Source organism: Hipposideros armiger, unplaced genomic scaffold (genome assembly GCF_001890085.2).
Source record: "Hipposideros armiger isolate ML-2016 unplaced genomic scaffold, ASM189008v1 scaffold_181, whole genome shotgun sequence".
Lineage (NCBI taxonomy): Eukaryota > Metazoa > Chordata > Mammalia > Chiroptera > Hipposideridae > Hipposideros > Hipposideros armiger.
This window is the reverse complement of record NW_017731531.1, coordinates 1239404-1255180: the sequence shown is the minus strand read 5'-3', so window position 1 is coordinate 1255180 and position 15777 is coordinate 1239404. Positions and strand designations below refer to the sequence as shown.

Genomic DNA, 15777 nt, shown 5'->3' with positions numbered 1-15777 from the left:
AACGGGCATCCTGCTGACCGAGGACACCACTAGCACTTAGCACGTGGGAAAGAATCACAAATGCCTTGCAATGCCCAGAGAATTCTGAGCAACAAAAATCCGTCCTGCCCAAAACCAATACTGCCACTGATCAACAATTCTAAGTCCATCGTGAATGAAAGGGACAGGACCCCTGGTCACAGGGCCATGGGTTGCCATAACCTCGACTCAGCAAAATCCAGAGCCTATGCCTTGCAGGGGCCAGCTCAGGACACAGCCAGCCTAGACAGTGTGGTAGGCTGGGGGTCACACAACCCCACAGGTGCTGGAAGCACGGCTGAGCGTTCTTCCGCTTCCACACCTGCCCAGTGGCGGAAAGCACTTGACCTTCCACCTCGGGAAGCAGACAGGAGGAACATGGTCTGCCTGCACAGGGGTTGCAGGAGGCCCAGATGCAGAAAGGACGGGAAGCCTCCCTTGAAGAACATTTCTGAGAAAGAGTGTCCGGCTCTGGGGAAAATGGGGTACAGGTCAGCCTAAGGACCTAAGTCTGCTCCCATCCCCATCTTGAAGGGACAGGGGAGGATAGTAAGAAGCAGGCCCAATTGAAAAGAAAAGTGTGTTTGCTTAAAGGACTCCTTGAGTCTCAGAGTGACACAGAAGAGGAAATGACCCTCTGAAGACCCAAGGTGCCCCCCCCCATAGTCACTTAATATCGCAGCCTGCAGGGTGCAGTGGCTCTGGGGCCAGAACCCTGGGACTCTGTTCGGGCTCCATCACTTACTAACTAATTGGCAAGATGCTTAATTTCTCTAAGTCCTAGTTTTCTTATCTCTAAAACAAGGGTAATAATCGTTCTTCCCTCATGGGATTATGAATATTAACTAAGTGACTGTAAAGTGCTTAACACAACACAGTGCCGAGCTTTACAGTAATTGCTATTATTTCCAGGAAGAGATGTAATAAAGGGAAAGGGAATCTGGATGTGGGCCAGAGAAAAGGAGGACAGGCCCTCTCCCTGCAGCCCAGAGCCCCCTGACAGCTGTGCCTACGTCACGGCTCCAAGTTGCAGGCAGAAGGGTGAGAGGTGCGGGGTGAGGGTTGGGGAGCAGTGGATGGCAGTGCTGGGGGTTCCCAGAAAGCCTCCATGGAGAGCGTTGCCTTACCTCTGCCTGGCAGCGTCTGGTACCTGTTCTCAGGACCCACGTGTCCCAGGGACGGCTGGGCCATATCCCCACTGAAAGTCGTCAGCTCAGGCTCACTAACGTATGACCGGAGCTCCACCTGTGGGCAAAGTCTGAGGCAGTCATACCTGCCCAGCATGTCACCTTCCCACTCCGCCACCCACAGCGGGGCAGCCCCAGGGCCTCCCTGCTCACCCTTGCGTCCCCGTTCACACACTGGCCCTGCTCCCGGTCTCGCTTCCTCTCGTCCGACTGCCGCTTGAGGCCCCTCACTGAAGTGTGCCGGATGATGGTGGCCTCTCTTGGCAGAGGAGGCACAGCCGGTGGCTGGTCCTCTGGGCTGTAGAGTTCAGGGAGTGGGGGCCTGGGAGGTGCCTCGTCTTCCTGCTCAGAAAAAGGACCAGAACCAGTGCTCAGTGAGAGGGAGCCAGAGGGAGGACGCCAAGTGGCCCCACCACAGTAGTGGCCTAAAGGGCCGGAACAGGCCACCTAGGGCCTGCGGAGCACGGCCACTTCAGCCCAAAGATGCCAACATGTTCCCTGGCTGAGCTGTAAAGAAGGGGGACGTCTGTGACCCAACTCCATTCTCCCCTTTGATTCACACATTTTCCATTTTTCAAAGCACCCCCAAATCCAGAACTCAGGTCTCCCAGGCCCAGGCCCTTATTCCACTTGCTTGGAGAGCACTATAGGGGAAGCAGGCTGGCAACTCGGCACTTACTGCTAACTCTATGACAGCACCCCCACACGCCCCACAGAACAAACGTCTGCCCCACTCCACCATGCTCACACTGAGCTGCTCACTGCCCCTGCACAGTCTCAGGGTCCCTCAGCAGGCTGGAATGCTGCGCAAGGACAGTCTTTCTCCTCCTGCCCCGTCAGAAATGTGAGAGGTTATAAAATATTGCCTCCCTCCTGAAAGGTGGTCAGGATGGGTGACTCTGCCTGCCTCTCGGCCCCTGCCCAGGGGATGATGAATGTCACTGTTTTCCTCAAAACCCCCAGTCTGCAACACTCTCTGAGGGCTGTGACTTCTCTACATATCAACAGCCTGGCCTCCCAACTGCCATGGACACCTACTCCTGGGACAAATGACCATCAAGACACCTTGCTCCTAAACGCCCCTTTCTTAACTCTCATTCTGTTTTGTTTTTCAGAATTTTGCAGAGTTCAGGAAAGGGTACTGCAAGCTCACCTTGCAAAGGTGTATCAGCATTCTTCCAATGCAACATATGTTGTTATTGTGTGAAAGTTAAGCTGCCTTCCCAAGATACCCACTGGAGCTCTGAGCACCAGCGATTTCTAACCCTGACAAGATCATGGAATCACCAATTTCTAAAAAGCTCCCCAGAAAGAAAACACAAAACATTGATTGCCTTTGAGTGAAGGGAATAGAATGTCTGGAGACAGAAGGTGGGAGAGAGACATTTTATTATTTTTATTTATTTATTGATTTTGTGCCTTTGAGAATATTATCTAATAAAAAAGTAAATGACATTAAATTCAAGAAAATGAGCCAAATAAAAATGAAAGAACTATAGTTACATGCAGCAATGTGGTTGAATCACACAAATATAATGTTGAAGAAAAGATGCAAGATACAAAAGAATAAATATAGCATTATATACAGGCAAAATTAAAGTGTTTAGAGATGCCAACATAGGTAGCAAAACTAAAAAAAAAAAAAAAAAAGCAAGGAAATTGTCCGAAAAGTCAAAATAGGTCAAGATAGCAGTTACCTCTGGCAAAAAGGGTCTGCCCTGGGAAGGGGCCCACAGGCCCAAGGGTTTCTGCTTGTTGCAAAGCTCTCTTTCTTGGTCTGGGTGTTGGTATAACATGGGCGGTGACTTTATTATTATTTGTTAAATTATTTATTCCTGTTTTATGTCAATTTCACGATGAATATCATTTCACAAAACAAGCAAACAGTAATTTTAAAAAATGGTGAAGCTGGTGAACACACATGCATTACAGGAGGGGAGAGAAGACCCTGGTGACCCTGATGCTCACCCAGCTGGAAAAGCCCTGCCCCCAAGCCACAACATTGTCTATTCAGAGCTGCTTATTGGGCACAAGGGGAAACTGAGGAGGTTCAGAGACAGGATGCACCTTGTCTCTCAAGGACCCAGTGAGAGAACAAGGGCTGGATTCCAGGAGGTCCACCTCCCAGGCCAGCACCATTTCCCCCTGCTCCTCGTCCTGGCTGGCGTGCACCCTGCCTTATGTCATCAGTCGTGTGCCCCAGCCATTCCTGCTGTTTGTTTTGCGGCCGGTGCTCTGTGCCTCTTAGATCTGGTATTGGGAAGGAGGTCTCAAGATGCAGAAATTCACAATGGCTCTGGATCCTGACACCTGTCTTCCAGCCTCTGGGCTCTGGGCCCTGGACCGTGGCTGGAAGCAGGTAGATGGTGAGGAGTGGGGTATGGGGACTTGTGGGCTTAAGCCAGTGCTGTGCACTACCCTCATCACAGGTCCTAGGCACACGTGGTACCCAAGCAAAGCTTCTCCAAGCCTTTGATGGCAAAATCCTGGAGGTCTCCCTTCCAAGGTACCCTGTACTATGGTTTCCCTGGCACTTGGAACAGACCCCTTGTATTCTACAGCCAAGGCTGGCCTGGCCCTGGAGATAAGAGCTATCATGGTACCTGATCACATCTCTGTCTCCTTAAAGTCTCCTGTGCTGCCAACTCTGCAAAAGGTCCCTCATTATGCCAGGGAAGCCAAGGTATTGGCCCAGGCAACCACACAGGTCACAGACCTACCTGACCTGAGGACCTGGGCTGAATATCCAATTATTGGGTCATCGGGAAAGTCATGACGTATTTTTCTATGTTTTTCAATGCAAAAATGCGTCATGACTTTCCTGACGACCCAATAGACGGGCAGATGGCACAGAGAATGGTCAGGAGATGTGGATTGGATCCACTAACTAATCTGGAGACATTAAGCAGATTTTAACATCTTTGGGATTTAGTTCTCTTATCTGTAGAATGGGGGTGCTGACCCTCCTGTCTATACTCCATAAGCTTATTGCAAAGATCAGATGTATCTACAACCCAGCAGAGTGCTCAGCTGTAGGTGAAGATAAGGATGTTCTTCTGCTGAGATGAGCTCATGGCACGCAGGCATGTGTAACAGCAGGTTTGCAAGGAGCAGCCCCACGCCTCTCAGCACAGTGCACATCACCAATTCCACTACTCAACACAATTACTTCCGCCTCCGTTTTCCCAACTGCAAAATGGGGGGGTTGGGCTAGGTCATCTGTAAGGGCCCTTCTAAATCTGGAAATCTGAGACCCAATAGTAGGGCACTACGACTCCTTAACTTCTCATGGCTCAGGACTCTGGCTGGTTCTGTCTCCATTTCCCCAAAAGCTTCTCTCCTGAGAGAGGCTGACCCAAGGAGAGAGAGAGCCAATCATCTGCCAGACAGGAAACAATAGCGCTCAGTTCTCGGTCATCAATACTTACAACTTTGGGCTTTGTCTTGGTTGGTGACTGAAGAGGGGACGTCACCTTCCTCAGCTGGGGTGGGTGAGGTCGGTAGGGCACATAAGTTTGCAGCTGCGGGAAGAGTCGCACCTCCAGAGGGGTCCGCACAGGGCTGATAGGAGGGCTGGGCTGCGGGGGCGGCTTGCTCTCCAAAGTGGAGAGTGAAGGCACAGGCGAGTGAGGAAACCAAGGCACTGTTTTTCTCTCTAAAGGGAACGGAGGGAAACAAAGGAGGAGATGGAACAAAGGCCCTCTTCCTAGAGGACAAGAGGAAGACCGACCTCCCCAAGGGCCATCCCACCCACCTGGGTGCTGGCCTCCATGGCGACGGCCCACTCACCTGGGTTTTTGACCGATTCCACCAGGAACCTGAAGTTCTCCTTATTTGCACTCAGGCCTGCAATGACATCTTCAATCCTCCAGAGATCCTTCTGTATCTGTGATTTCTCCTGAGGAAGACGAGATGGAGGTTCATGTCCTTCTTAGCTCCTTACCAGAAGTTTCTGCTTAGGACTTATGTTGTCATTTCAGACAAGGCTCTCACTCCAGGGCGGGGGTGGGGGTGGGAGTGGGTAGGAAGCAGCAGCCAGCAGCCCCTTGGGAAACCGCACCAGGGCTAGAACCGAGCCTGTTTGATAGCTTCGTAGGGAAGCGCAGACATGGAAGGTGTCCAAGGCCCAGGAGAGAAATTTCAGGAGTTCTCACCAGTCCAACTTGCCTGTTTCCACCTACTTTGAAAATAGACAGCCTTAAATACTGTACGGTGCCACTTGTATGAGGTACCCAAAGTAGCCAGATTTAGAGAGCAGAGGGTGGGGATGAGGGTGGGGGTGAGGGGGAGAAGTGGGGATTGTGGTTTCATGGGTACAGAGTTCCAGTTCTGCAAGACAAAAAGTTGTGGAGATGGGTGTACAGCAATGTGAACACACTTAACATCACTGAACAGTACACTTAAAAATAGTAAGGTGGTGGGCCGGCTGAGTGGCGCGATGATTAAGAACTGGCTTGGGACGCCAGAGGGCCCCGGTTCGGATCCCACATATGAGGGCCAGTGACACTGCCCTCCACAGCTAAGATGCTGAACAACAGCTCAACTTGGAGATGGGCTGCCATGAGTTGCCAGCGACGGCGTAGGCTGCAGCCCCTGCTGCAGTGGATTGCCATGGGCTACCGTGTGTAGCCAGCAGCCAGCGTGAGCGGCCAGCAGCCGCCGTGAGCGGCCGTCCAGAAGCTGGCGACTGATCTGCCTCGCCCGGGAAGAGCGCAATGATGGTACCTACTTGGGCCAGTGAAGCAACGTCCTCCACAACTAGACTGAAGAACAAAAGGACAGCAACTTGTCTGTTCCCCTTCCCTCAATTCCCCAGCGCTGTTCCCATCCCCCCAATTCCCCAATAAAAATCTTTAGTAAGGTGGTAAATTTTGTTATGTATATTTTACCACAATTTTCCAAAATAGACTGTCTTAGGCAACGATGGCAAAAGGAAAGATAAGGCAAGGACTAGAGGTTACACCATCCCTAGAATATTTTAACAGCTGGCTAAGTCCTGAGATTTTAAGTTTCAGATAAGAGGACAATGGGCAGTGGAAATTATTTGGCAATAAAAAGAAATGAAGTGCCGATGTATGCCACAACATGAATGAATCTTGAAAATATTATGCCAGGTGAAAGCAGCTTTCATTTATATGAAATGTCCAGAATAGGAAAATCCATCAAGGCAGAAAGTAGTTCGGTGGTTTGCCGGAGCACGGTGGGGAGTTGGCGGTGGGCATGGGGAGTGACTGTTAATGGGTACAGGGTTTCTTTTTGAGATGATGAAACGGTTATAAAATTGACCATGGGGATGACTGCACAACTCTGAGTATTCTAAAAACCACTGAATTGTATACTATAAAAGGGTGAATTTTATGGTATGTGAATTATATGATAAAGCTGGGTTTAAAAACAAAGCAATGGGGGAAAAGCCAGGCTATATGACCACATGCACACTCTGACAAGTTACAACCGAAATCGGCCGGGAAGAGGCCCTAGAAAAAAAAGAGGTGAGCGGGGTTTGTCGTGATTAAGGGATTGTGGGCATCTCTTAATAGAGTTGTTTAAACATCAAGTATAGTATTCCTTCCTTTATTATTATTATTATTATTATTATTAGCTGAGTCATCCTGCCACCTGTTGGCAGCTCAGCGGCAGCTCAGCTCAGGCCGGGAATCGAACCGGCAAGCCTGTTGCTCAGAGCTCGCACTCTTGAGCGAGCTCTTAACCAAATGAGCCACTCGGCTGGCTAGTCTTTCCATTTTTAAATGATCATGGGGAAAGATAGCCTTGGTCCTTCCCTCTGGACTTAAAACGGAAGACTTCACATCCCCACCTCCCCTTAAGGAACCCAGTGACCCTCATTTGGAAGAGGTCTTGCATATGTGATTATTTATGGACTTTTCCGATTCTGCAGCTAGACTATGTGCTCCCTGATATATCCCACAGGGCCAGGTCCTTAGCAGATTCTTAGTACATGTACGCATATGCTGAATGAATCAAGGGCCAATCACGTAAAATTCCCTGATCAAATGTCCAACAGCTGTGACAACAGATATCTGAGGCCTCCCTCCTAAGGGGGTTCACGCTGTCATACTCTCCCTACCCTTCCAACACCAACACACATCCTCAGGACTGACGATCAAATAACAAGCTTGACGCTCAGCCCCTTGCTAAAGTACAAGCGTCCTAACACAGACATGTTATTGAGCCCAGAGTATATGTATAAGCTCATGGGATTATCGCGAGAGCTGAGGTCCCCAAGCAGAGTGCTGGGAATAGGTGAGGGAGGGACACGGGATGAAAATCAATTCTCTCTCTCTGCCTCTGGCAGTCCCTGGTAGACTTCCACCTGTCAGTTCACAACCCTACCCCCACTTTTTCTGTTACCCCCATGTGCAAGAGTAGAGAGGAGCAAAGGCCAGAGAATCTCCTTCTCCAAGGGCGATGGAATTTCAGAACTTAATGACAAGCTGAAGGAAGCTTTGGGGAAGCACGGAGGTGGGGTTTCATTTCTGTATCCTCTCACCACACTGGGTAGGAAGGCTCCGTTCCTATGTGCTACATTCAGCAAAGGCTTGGACTCTTATCCCGAACTAGAGACCCCTACAGGTAGCCTCACCTATCACTGCCTCTCACACAGTGAATGTTCTTTGGTCCACTGTCTTCCCTGCCCAGGTGGCCATGAAAATCTTCATAAATAAAGCCACTCATCTTTACCTGAAAAGGCTGTGAATTTTCTCACAGCCAAATCTGGCTAAAGGGAGGCGAGCTTCCAAGCCCCACTACTCAGAGTGCGTGTATGGGGCTGCAACCGTATCCCCAGCATTAATGACTTATTCAGGACGCTCACAGCTTGCCTGGCCTAGAATTACACCAAAGAAGTTAGCACAGAGCCTGCTCAAAGGAGGGCTTTGTGAGTTTCCCAGGTCATTGTGGCATTCAGGGAAAACATGAGCAATGCCACCAAGCTTGGTGGAAATCAAGCTGCAAGGAGCAGGCCTCAAACTGGCCTGTCTCCTAGTAACTTACAGGGCCAAGTTCTCCAGGGAAACTGTGACAAGACCTGTACATTGTACCCATTTGTGTTTTTTTTGAGGGGAAAAACATTTCTGGGCCTGCTGTATATTAAATCATCACGAACTAAGGCACAGTAAAAATACAAATGGCCAATAATCCCATGAAAAGATGTTTAACTTACTAGTAATTAAATAAATGTAAATTAAAACAAGATGTCCTTTTCCAGCAAGTAGACAGGCAAGAACTAAAAAGACTGGTAACATCAAGTGCTGGCGAGGATGCGGGCAGACAGGTCCAGTACTCTCAATCACTGTGGGTGGGAGGGCAAAGGAGTACAGCTTTTCAGAGGGCGACCTGGCGGTGTCTGTCAATACTGAAGGCGTACACTCATGTCAACCCACCAAGTCCACTCCTTGAAGCCCTTCTGAGAGAAATGCTTATAACAATCTTGAAAAGGCAGTTACATAGATGCTCACTGTGGCACCATTTATAAAAGCAAAACACTACAAATAACTTAAATGCTCACCAGAAGAATGGCTACATAAAGTATGGAATATCCAGACTACGAAATTCTACGCAGCAGTTCAGAACCAATTTCATTTCATTTACTTAGACCAACAAATGTCCAGTATAACTTTCTGTGATTATGGAAATCTTCTCTCATCTGTGCTGTCCAGTAGAGTAGCCACTAGCCACCTATGGCTACTGAGCAGCTGAAATGATTCTAGTGTGACCAAGGAATATATTGTTAATATTAACTATAATTAATTCATTTTACTGCAAATAGCTACCATATTGGACAGCATAAACTTGGGGGGTATCTTTCCTGGAAAGATTTCCACAATAAAAGAAAAAAAAAAGCGAGTTATCAAACAGTGTGTAAGTATGATTCCTCTTTAAGTTAAACCCAGCTCCTGCCTCCAAATAAATTATATAGCTCTATGTATGTGCACATGTTTGGAAATGCATAGAAAATGGTCAGGAAGGCAATGCTCTAACTCAGGGATCGGCAAACTTTTGAGACGGAAGAGCCGCCAGGGGTCAGCAAACTGTGGCTCGTGAGCCACATGTGGCTCTGAAGTAAAATTGAAAATGAAAATAAAACTATCATAGTTTCATCTATAAAATTTTTAAAGGGTATTATTCACATAATGGTGATTTCATTTGTTTTATAGGTCTCGCAAAACTTTGAGGGACAGGATTGGCTCTTCCAGGGGTCGGCAAACCTTTGAGACAGAACGTACCCAAAGAGCCGCATGTGGCTCGCGAGCCGCAGTTTGCCGACCCCTGCTCTAACTGATGGTACTCGTTATATCTGCAGGGAAGATGGTGGTCTGGGGCAGAAAGGGGAAGAAGGGAGAGAAGCTTTTGTTTCTTTTTTGGTTTTGCTTCTCATTGTTTGGCCTTTTCAGAGAGACGCATTCATGTGTCATTTGTATATAAAAAGCTAAAAAAGTTACTGCTAATACTAATGTGGCTCGTTGAAGTCCAAGAAGATAGGTACAACAGGACAGGTGAAGTAATTAGTAACTAGAAATAATCGTTTGAAGGACTCTGTCAACAATATTCACCTAGTATTTTCAAGCCACTATGCTAAGTGCTGGGGATACAAAAAAAGAATAGGAAAATGTTTGTTAGCTCAGATGAAGGGAAGTTATCGGACAGAGAACAGCAGCAGCCGCAGGAGACAGGTAAGTTCTGGGGAACCTGGCAGGCCGCCCTGAGCCACAAGCAAGCATCTCCTGCACCTGGTCCTGGTCTGGGCTCCCCGGAACCAGCTCCAAATGGTGCATGGAGGGACAGCAGGGCCTGGGAACAGCCTCCCAGTCCCAACTTCCCGTCCCTTTTCTGGGGTGAGGCTGATGTCCGGAGAGTCAACATATTCATTAAATCACTTGCATGAAGAGCCTTGGTTAGAACTAGTTCATCCATGAGCAAGCCTAGCACGAAAGCTGGCCTACGATGGCGCCTCAGACACAGGAGGCCTCAATCAATGCTTGCTGAGTTCAAATAGATTGAATGTATGCCAGTGCCCGAGAGACGAGATACAGTAGATCTGAAGTTGGGTTCAAAAGCAGGTTCTTTTCCATGTTAAAAATGTTGAGGGTGGGGTGGGAGCCTGGTTGGGCACCACAGTGAGGGAACAGTGGGCAGCTGGAAGACCCGACCTGGAGGAAGAAAAACCGTACAGGGCCTTCCTTCTCTCACCTTTGGGGGCAGAGGCAGCCGGCAACAGGGTGGCCTGGTTTTTAAGGGTAGAGGGAGGGAGGCAGGGCCCTAAGGCCGCCTTTCCTAAGTGGGGCAGGGGCCACAGCGATGGGTATCTCCCAGCCTGGCCTCCAGAAAAGCTAATGACGGCCTAGATCCCAGAGGCACTTGGATGGACTTAGATTCACACTAGCTCCTCAGGTGAAGGCCTGATAACATCTATCTTCAGGAATCAGAGGAAGGAAGTGGGAGGGGCTTCCTGCTGCTGTCTGAATTACTGGCTAGAAACCCAAGATGGGCCAAGAACCAAGGAACACAGGTCGCTCTCAAGTCTCTGTAAGGTTCTCAAGGTTGGTATTTGTGTCCTCTCGGAGCTGTTCTCCCAAAAGCCCAAGAGCTTGTCTCTGAGAGCAGAGGCGAGGGAAACGGGGAGGGGAGGCTGTGCGTCACAGCTTGGCTGAGGGAAGGGATCCCCAAGGGAGAGCTTGGGGTGGCAAGAAGGCTGAGTCCAGTGGAGAAAGAGAAGGCCCTGGGTGGGGCTCGCAGCCCCTACTGGTGAAGGCTCTCAGGAGAAATCAGAGCTCAGAAGGGGTGAAGAGCCCTTGGGTCACCTGGAAAAAAAAGGCTCTTCTGTGCTGCTCCTGCAGGGTCTTCTTCAGCTGCTCCACATCGTTCTCCAACTTCAGATACTCATTCCAGGCATTTTCCATCTCCTGTGGGCCAGGGAGACACTTCTGATTCTTAGCCATCCCCTGCCCCGCAAACGCCCCATGAGCACCTGCGCTCCTGACCACTGCGGGCCCAGACAGGGGAAGAGGGAAGGGGAGCCCCGTGGGTCTCGGGCAGGTCTGGTGAGAGACAGGGGCTGTCTTCTCATTCACACAGTGACCCTGGCCACCTGCACTGTCCCCTCTTCCACCGTTGGGGATGCCGTGGTTCTCAGCCCTAGCACAGAGGGGCCTGTACCACATCAGATGAACAAATAAAGTAGAAATTCTGATGTCTTAGAATTAGCTGCACACAGATCAGGGAATAGCTTTGCAGGCTGCTCTGAGAAGTCTGGTCCTTTGGGTGTCACTATAGCTACCCAGGAGTCACTGATGGAAGGGACTCAAAGGCACTGGTAGAGACAGCCATGTCACCCCTGGACAAGGTAAGCGACACCAGGGGGCAGCCTGGAGAAGTTCTGCAGCTCCAAGACTCTTGCCCGTGGCCACCAATTCAACTATAGCTCGGGAGGCGAGAAAAGCAGCCCCCTGCCCAGCCCTTCCTGAGGGGGAAGTATCTGCCGCCCTCCACACTCTCTACGCACAGTGGACTCTCTAGAGATCTCCGCCCGGATGTGGACGAGGTCTTCCTGCAGCAACCTCTGCTGGTAGGCGATCTTCTCAAGGTGCTGGGGCTGGTCTCGGTACTGCTCCATCTGTCTGTGCAACACCTCCAGCACAGACTCTAGCTGGTCCTGCATGGGGCAAGAGTCACAGAGCAAGATGATAGCAGGACAGTCCCTGGAGGCCCCTGCATACCATGCCAGGAACTAAACAAACCTGCCAGATCTAACTGTGGATGAAGGGGCCAGCATCCAGCTGGGGCCTGAGCGTCAGGGCCTCTGATTCTAGCTCTGACTCTGCCCATTGGGCAGCCTGGGGCAAGTCACCTAACAGTTCTGTGCCTCAGTTTTCTCATCTACAAAATAGGCACAGGGCCATCAATTTATGGGATAAATGATGAGGATAACTCAGAGTCGATGGAAAACCCTTCAAGCTCTTGGGACAAAGGGCATGTTATAAACCTTCAGCATTACAAATATAATGCCTTATTAAAATGCAATAAAGAAAAACATTCACGCTAAGTGTCTAAGAGAGCAAACATCAGTGCCCCCACCATTCCGCCCCAGCCCATTCCTGTCTTCCCATCCAGACTTGCACCCTCCATAGCCCAGATCCTAGAAGAGAAGCAGTTTCAGCAAGTGAGGGTCTCTGACCTGTTATGACGGTGGCTACTTTCTCCAAGGCAGGCCCCCCCTCCTGGGGTTCAGGGGCCTGGGGCATCACAGACAAGCCAGTGGAGCCCCCTTCTCCTGGGCTTATGCACCTCACCAGGCCTCCAGGGAGAGGTGGGCCAGAGAAGAATTGAGGGGGGATGGGAGGATGGGGAGAGGAAGGCAGTGGCACTTGGAATAAGTAGGTTGAGGTCTCCCTACAAGGTTTCATTCAGGTTCAGAAAGAACCCCCCCCCAGAAGCACCCTTTTATCCCAAAGACGTTGCTGTGGATAAACGAACACCTGTTGTTCAATGCCATCCAGTCTATGACTGACAGGGAAGCCCCCACCCCACCCAGCCTAAGATGATGCAAAACTGTTGCATACTTTGTTCTCCTTGAGGGCTCGTATCTTGTCTTCCAAGTCCTGGAGGATCCTGTCTTGTTCACAGAAGACGCTCAGCTTGACCTGTGAGCAAGAACAGGTTGGAGAGGGCCTGGGATGATGAGAAAAGGGCATGGCCTTGCAGTGTTATCAGTAAACCTTCGGCTATAGAACCATCCAGACCCTGCCTGAGACTGCCCACCCTGGGTCTGGGGGCAACAGGCAGCCAAGGGGTCAGCCTGTCACTCTGTTCACTCACGTCAATGTCACTCTCAGCAATCTTCACTGGCTTCAGGCTTCGATCCTTGAGAAGGTCCCGGCCTGTCATCTGGGAGGTGAACAAGGTAAAGGAGATTCACCCACAGGGTTCACAATCAGAACTCAGGAGGGAAAGTCAGTGCCCCGATGGATGGGTGTGGAAGTCTTGGCAGTGGCAGGTAGAGTCACGGCACGGAAGGGGCAAAAAAAAAAGCAGGCAATACCTGCTTTTCAAAAATTTTTATTTAATGCCTATTTTATTTTAGGGAAAAATCAAAGCCATTTTTGAAATCCTAGTAGCACTTGTAAATTTCTCAAATTAAAGAAAATGTAGATGTTCAAGTTGTAGTATTATCAACTGTAGAAGCTTATGAGTTCAATATGAAGCTTGGGAGATTTGCCACCAATACGAGTGAGTTTTGCTACTGAACCTGGGGTCAAACACAAGTGACAGAAGTCCATGAGCCCATCCAGGGCAGTGTGCTGGACAGGCCAGGAATGACATGCAAATGCCCTGGGCAATGTCAAGCCTTAGTTTAAGGAAGCCTCTGAGGAGCCCATCTCCCCATGAGTGAGGTCAGCCTTCCTCATTTGACACTATTTGGGTAGAAGAATCGGCCAAGAGAAGAAGGAACCTGGATAATTCCCGGCTGGGGTTTCCATCCCTGCATAACTGAAGCTAGGTCTGCTTGTATAAGTTACAAGTTACCCTGTCCTCTCAAGAAAGGAAACCACAAAGGAGTAGACAAAAACCACCTAAACTTATGGGCCGGTAGAATTTCCCATTTCCTATCCCTCCCCTGACCCTACACAGGCAACACGTTGCCCATTTTTCACTGACCCCTATGAAGCTAAACCCAACCTGTTAGCCCATATTTTCATTTCCCCCAAATCTCCTTTTTGTCAAAAACCGCAGGGGAGAGGGTACTTTTTCACAGAGTCCTCTCCACGGCCAACCCGTGGCCGGGAACAGCCAGGTTGCATGTGCCCCGTGTAGGGGAGGCCGTCTTGCTGAGCTCCATTTTGCAGCTCTGACCAGAGAAACGGAGAGTGTAGCTAACTATAGCTGAGGGAGGTGGCGTGTCTACTGTGCAGAGGGTCCCAGTGTGCATGTTCAGACAGCCACTGGAGAGAGGGCCCTCGCTTTCTCCCTACTCCATCTGGATGGGTCAAGTTTGTGAACGTGAATCAGAAGCAAAAATATATTGGCAAACATTCCCCTCAGAACTCAAGCCACCCATGTGCCCAACTGTCTTACACACGCCCTCTCTCCCTGACAATCATCATCAGCAAATCCAAAGGTCAAGGTCAAGGGAGAATACCCTCTCCATGCCTTGGCCTGAGGACTAAGTCTGGCTGCAGACCCACCTCCACCCGTTCCCATGTTCCCTTTGGTCACATAGAGGGCTGTGACCACTGTTTATCTTGGTAAAGTCAGCCTGGCACATATACGGCCTGGCATGCCGAAAGGCACTCCTTGGCAAACGCTTACTGCACTGCGGGTAGATCAAAGGGAAATATATGTAGGTCAGTGCTGTCGAGTTCCTGGAAAAAGCAGAACTGCAGCCAAATTCTGCTCTTCAAACTGAAAGATTATGTATGTATGCACGTTTACACACAGTCACAGAACACACTGATTACAACAGCAATCCACAAACCACAGGCTCTGCTGGCTCCTGTGAGGGCAGAGGGGTGAGGGAGGGGCGAGGGGGAAGTTGAACCACAAACGGGCAGGACTTGGGCCTTTAAACTCAGGGGAACCCAGCAGGAACAGGTAGGCAAGTCTTCCCTGTGTCCCAAGTCCTTCATCGAAGCAGAGGGCGATGAGTTTGTTTAGCCTCCAAGGGGCTGACCCTCGGGCTTGTTTCCTAGGAAGACATCATTTTCAAAATCAGATGTGTTTGGGGGATTTTTTCCTCCTAGCAAAACTCTTTCCTATATTTCAGTGAAGCTTTATTTATTTTTTTTAACAGATGATATCTTTTTGAGACTGAAATAGCAAAGCAGGGAATCTAATTGAGTGATGGCTCATGTATCCAGCACCATCAGGGAAGGAATGAGGTGTTCTACACACAGAGGACATTTTGAGAAAGCCGAATCTTTTCAACTTTGTGATGGAAAGCTTACTAAGGGTACGTCCTTCGCTGCCTTCACCGAATATTGGATATAAATTCAACCTTTTTGGGGGGATGAGTCATTGGCATTATAAAAATCAGTAACAGAATTTTTTAGAAGCTAGTTTTTAGGACTATTTGCCCCTTGGTAAATGCTCTCACATCTCTGTGCTTTCATATCCATTTTAGATTGACATATAATGTTTCTTTTCTCTCAGGGTATTAGCACCCCCTCTTTTCTACATAGGTTCCTCTTGTTCCCTTTTAATGTGCTGCTTTTAAGGTGCTGTGAGTTAGAAATTCAAACTCAGACTGAGTCCGTTAGGATTAGAAACTCAACACAGGTGACACACTTGCAGCTTGTCCCCAGCTCCCTTCCTCTGACTGGGTTGGTGCCCTTGAAGGGAGATCCTCCGTCTCCCACACCCAAGGGTCTTAGTTCATCAGATGATACGTTCTGTCTCCCCTCACTAGATACTAACCTGATTAGGGGTGCCGGTGGGGACTGTGACCTATTTCTCTGTATCCTCAAAGCCCAGCCAGGCCCCATCATATTGAGGATATTTGGGACATATGTGCACAGTGAGAGTGAATGTAATAAAATAAGGTGAGTGAGATGTGCTC

General features: G+C 49.4%; 1 protein-coding gene across 1 annotated transcript in view; it reads right to left on the bottom strand.

Annotated features, from left to right (window-relative positions):
* The window catches only part of PLEKHA7 (pleckstrin homology domain containing A7), a 233011-nt gene that overhangs the window by 13040 nt on the left and 204194 nt on the right, over positions 1-15777 (bottom strand). The window contains exons 14-21 of the mRNA XM_019652532.1: positions 13041-13109; positions 12785-12865; positions 11728-11877; positions 11027-11128; positions 4995-5103; positions 4634-4860; positions 1359-1547; positions 1146-1263 (exon numbers count right to left, since the gene is read on the bottom strand). Coding sequence (XP_019508077.1) covers positions 1146-1263; positions 1359-1547; positions 4634-4860; positions 4995-5103; positions 11027-11128; positions 11728-11877; positions 12785-12865; positions 13041-13109 — 1045 coding nt within the window. The remainder of the gene's footprint in view (positions 1-1145; positions 1264-1358; positions 1548-4633; positions 4861-4994; positions 5104-11026; positions 11129-11727; positions 11878-12784; positions 12866-13040; positions 13110-15777) is intronic.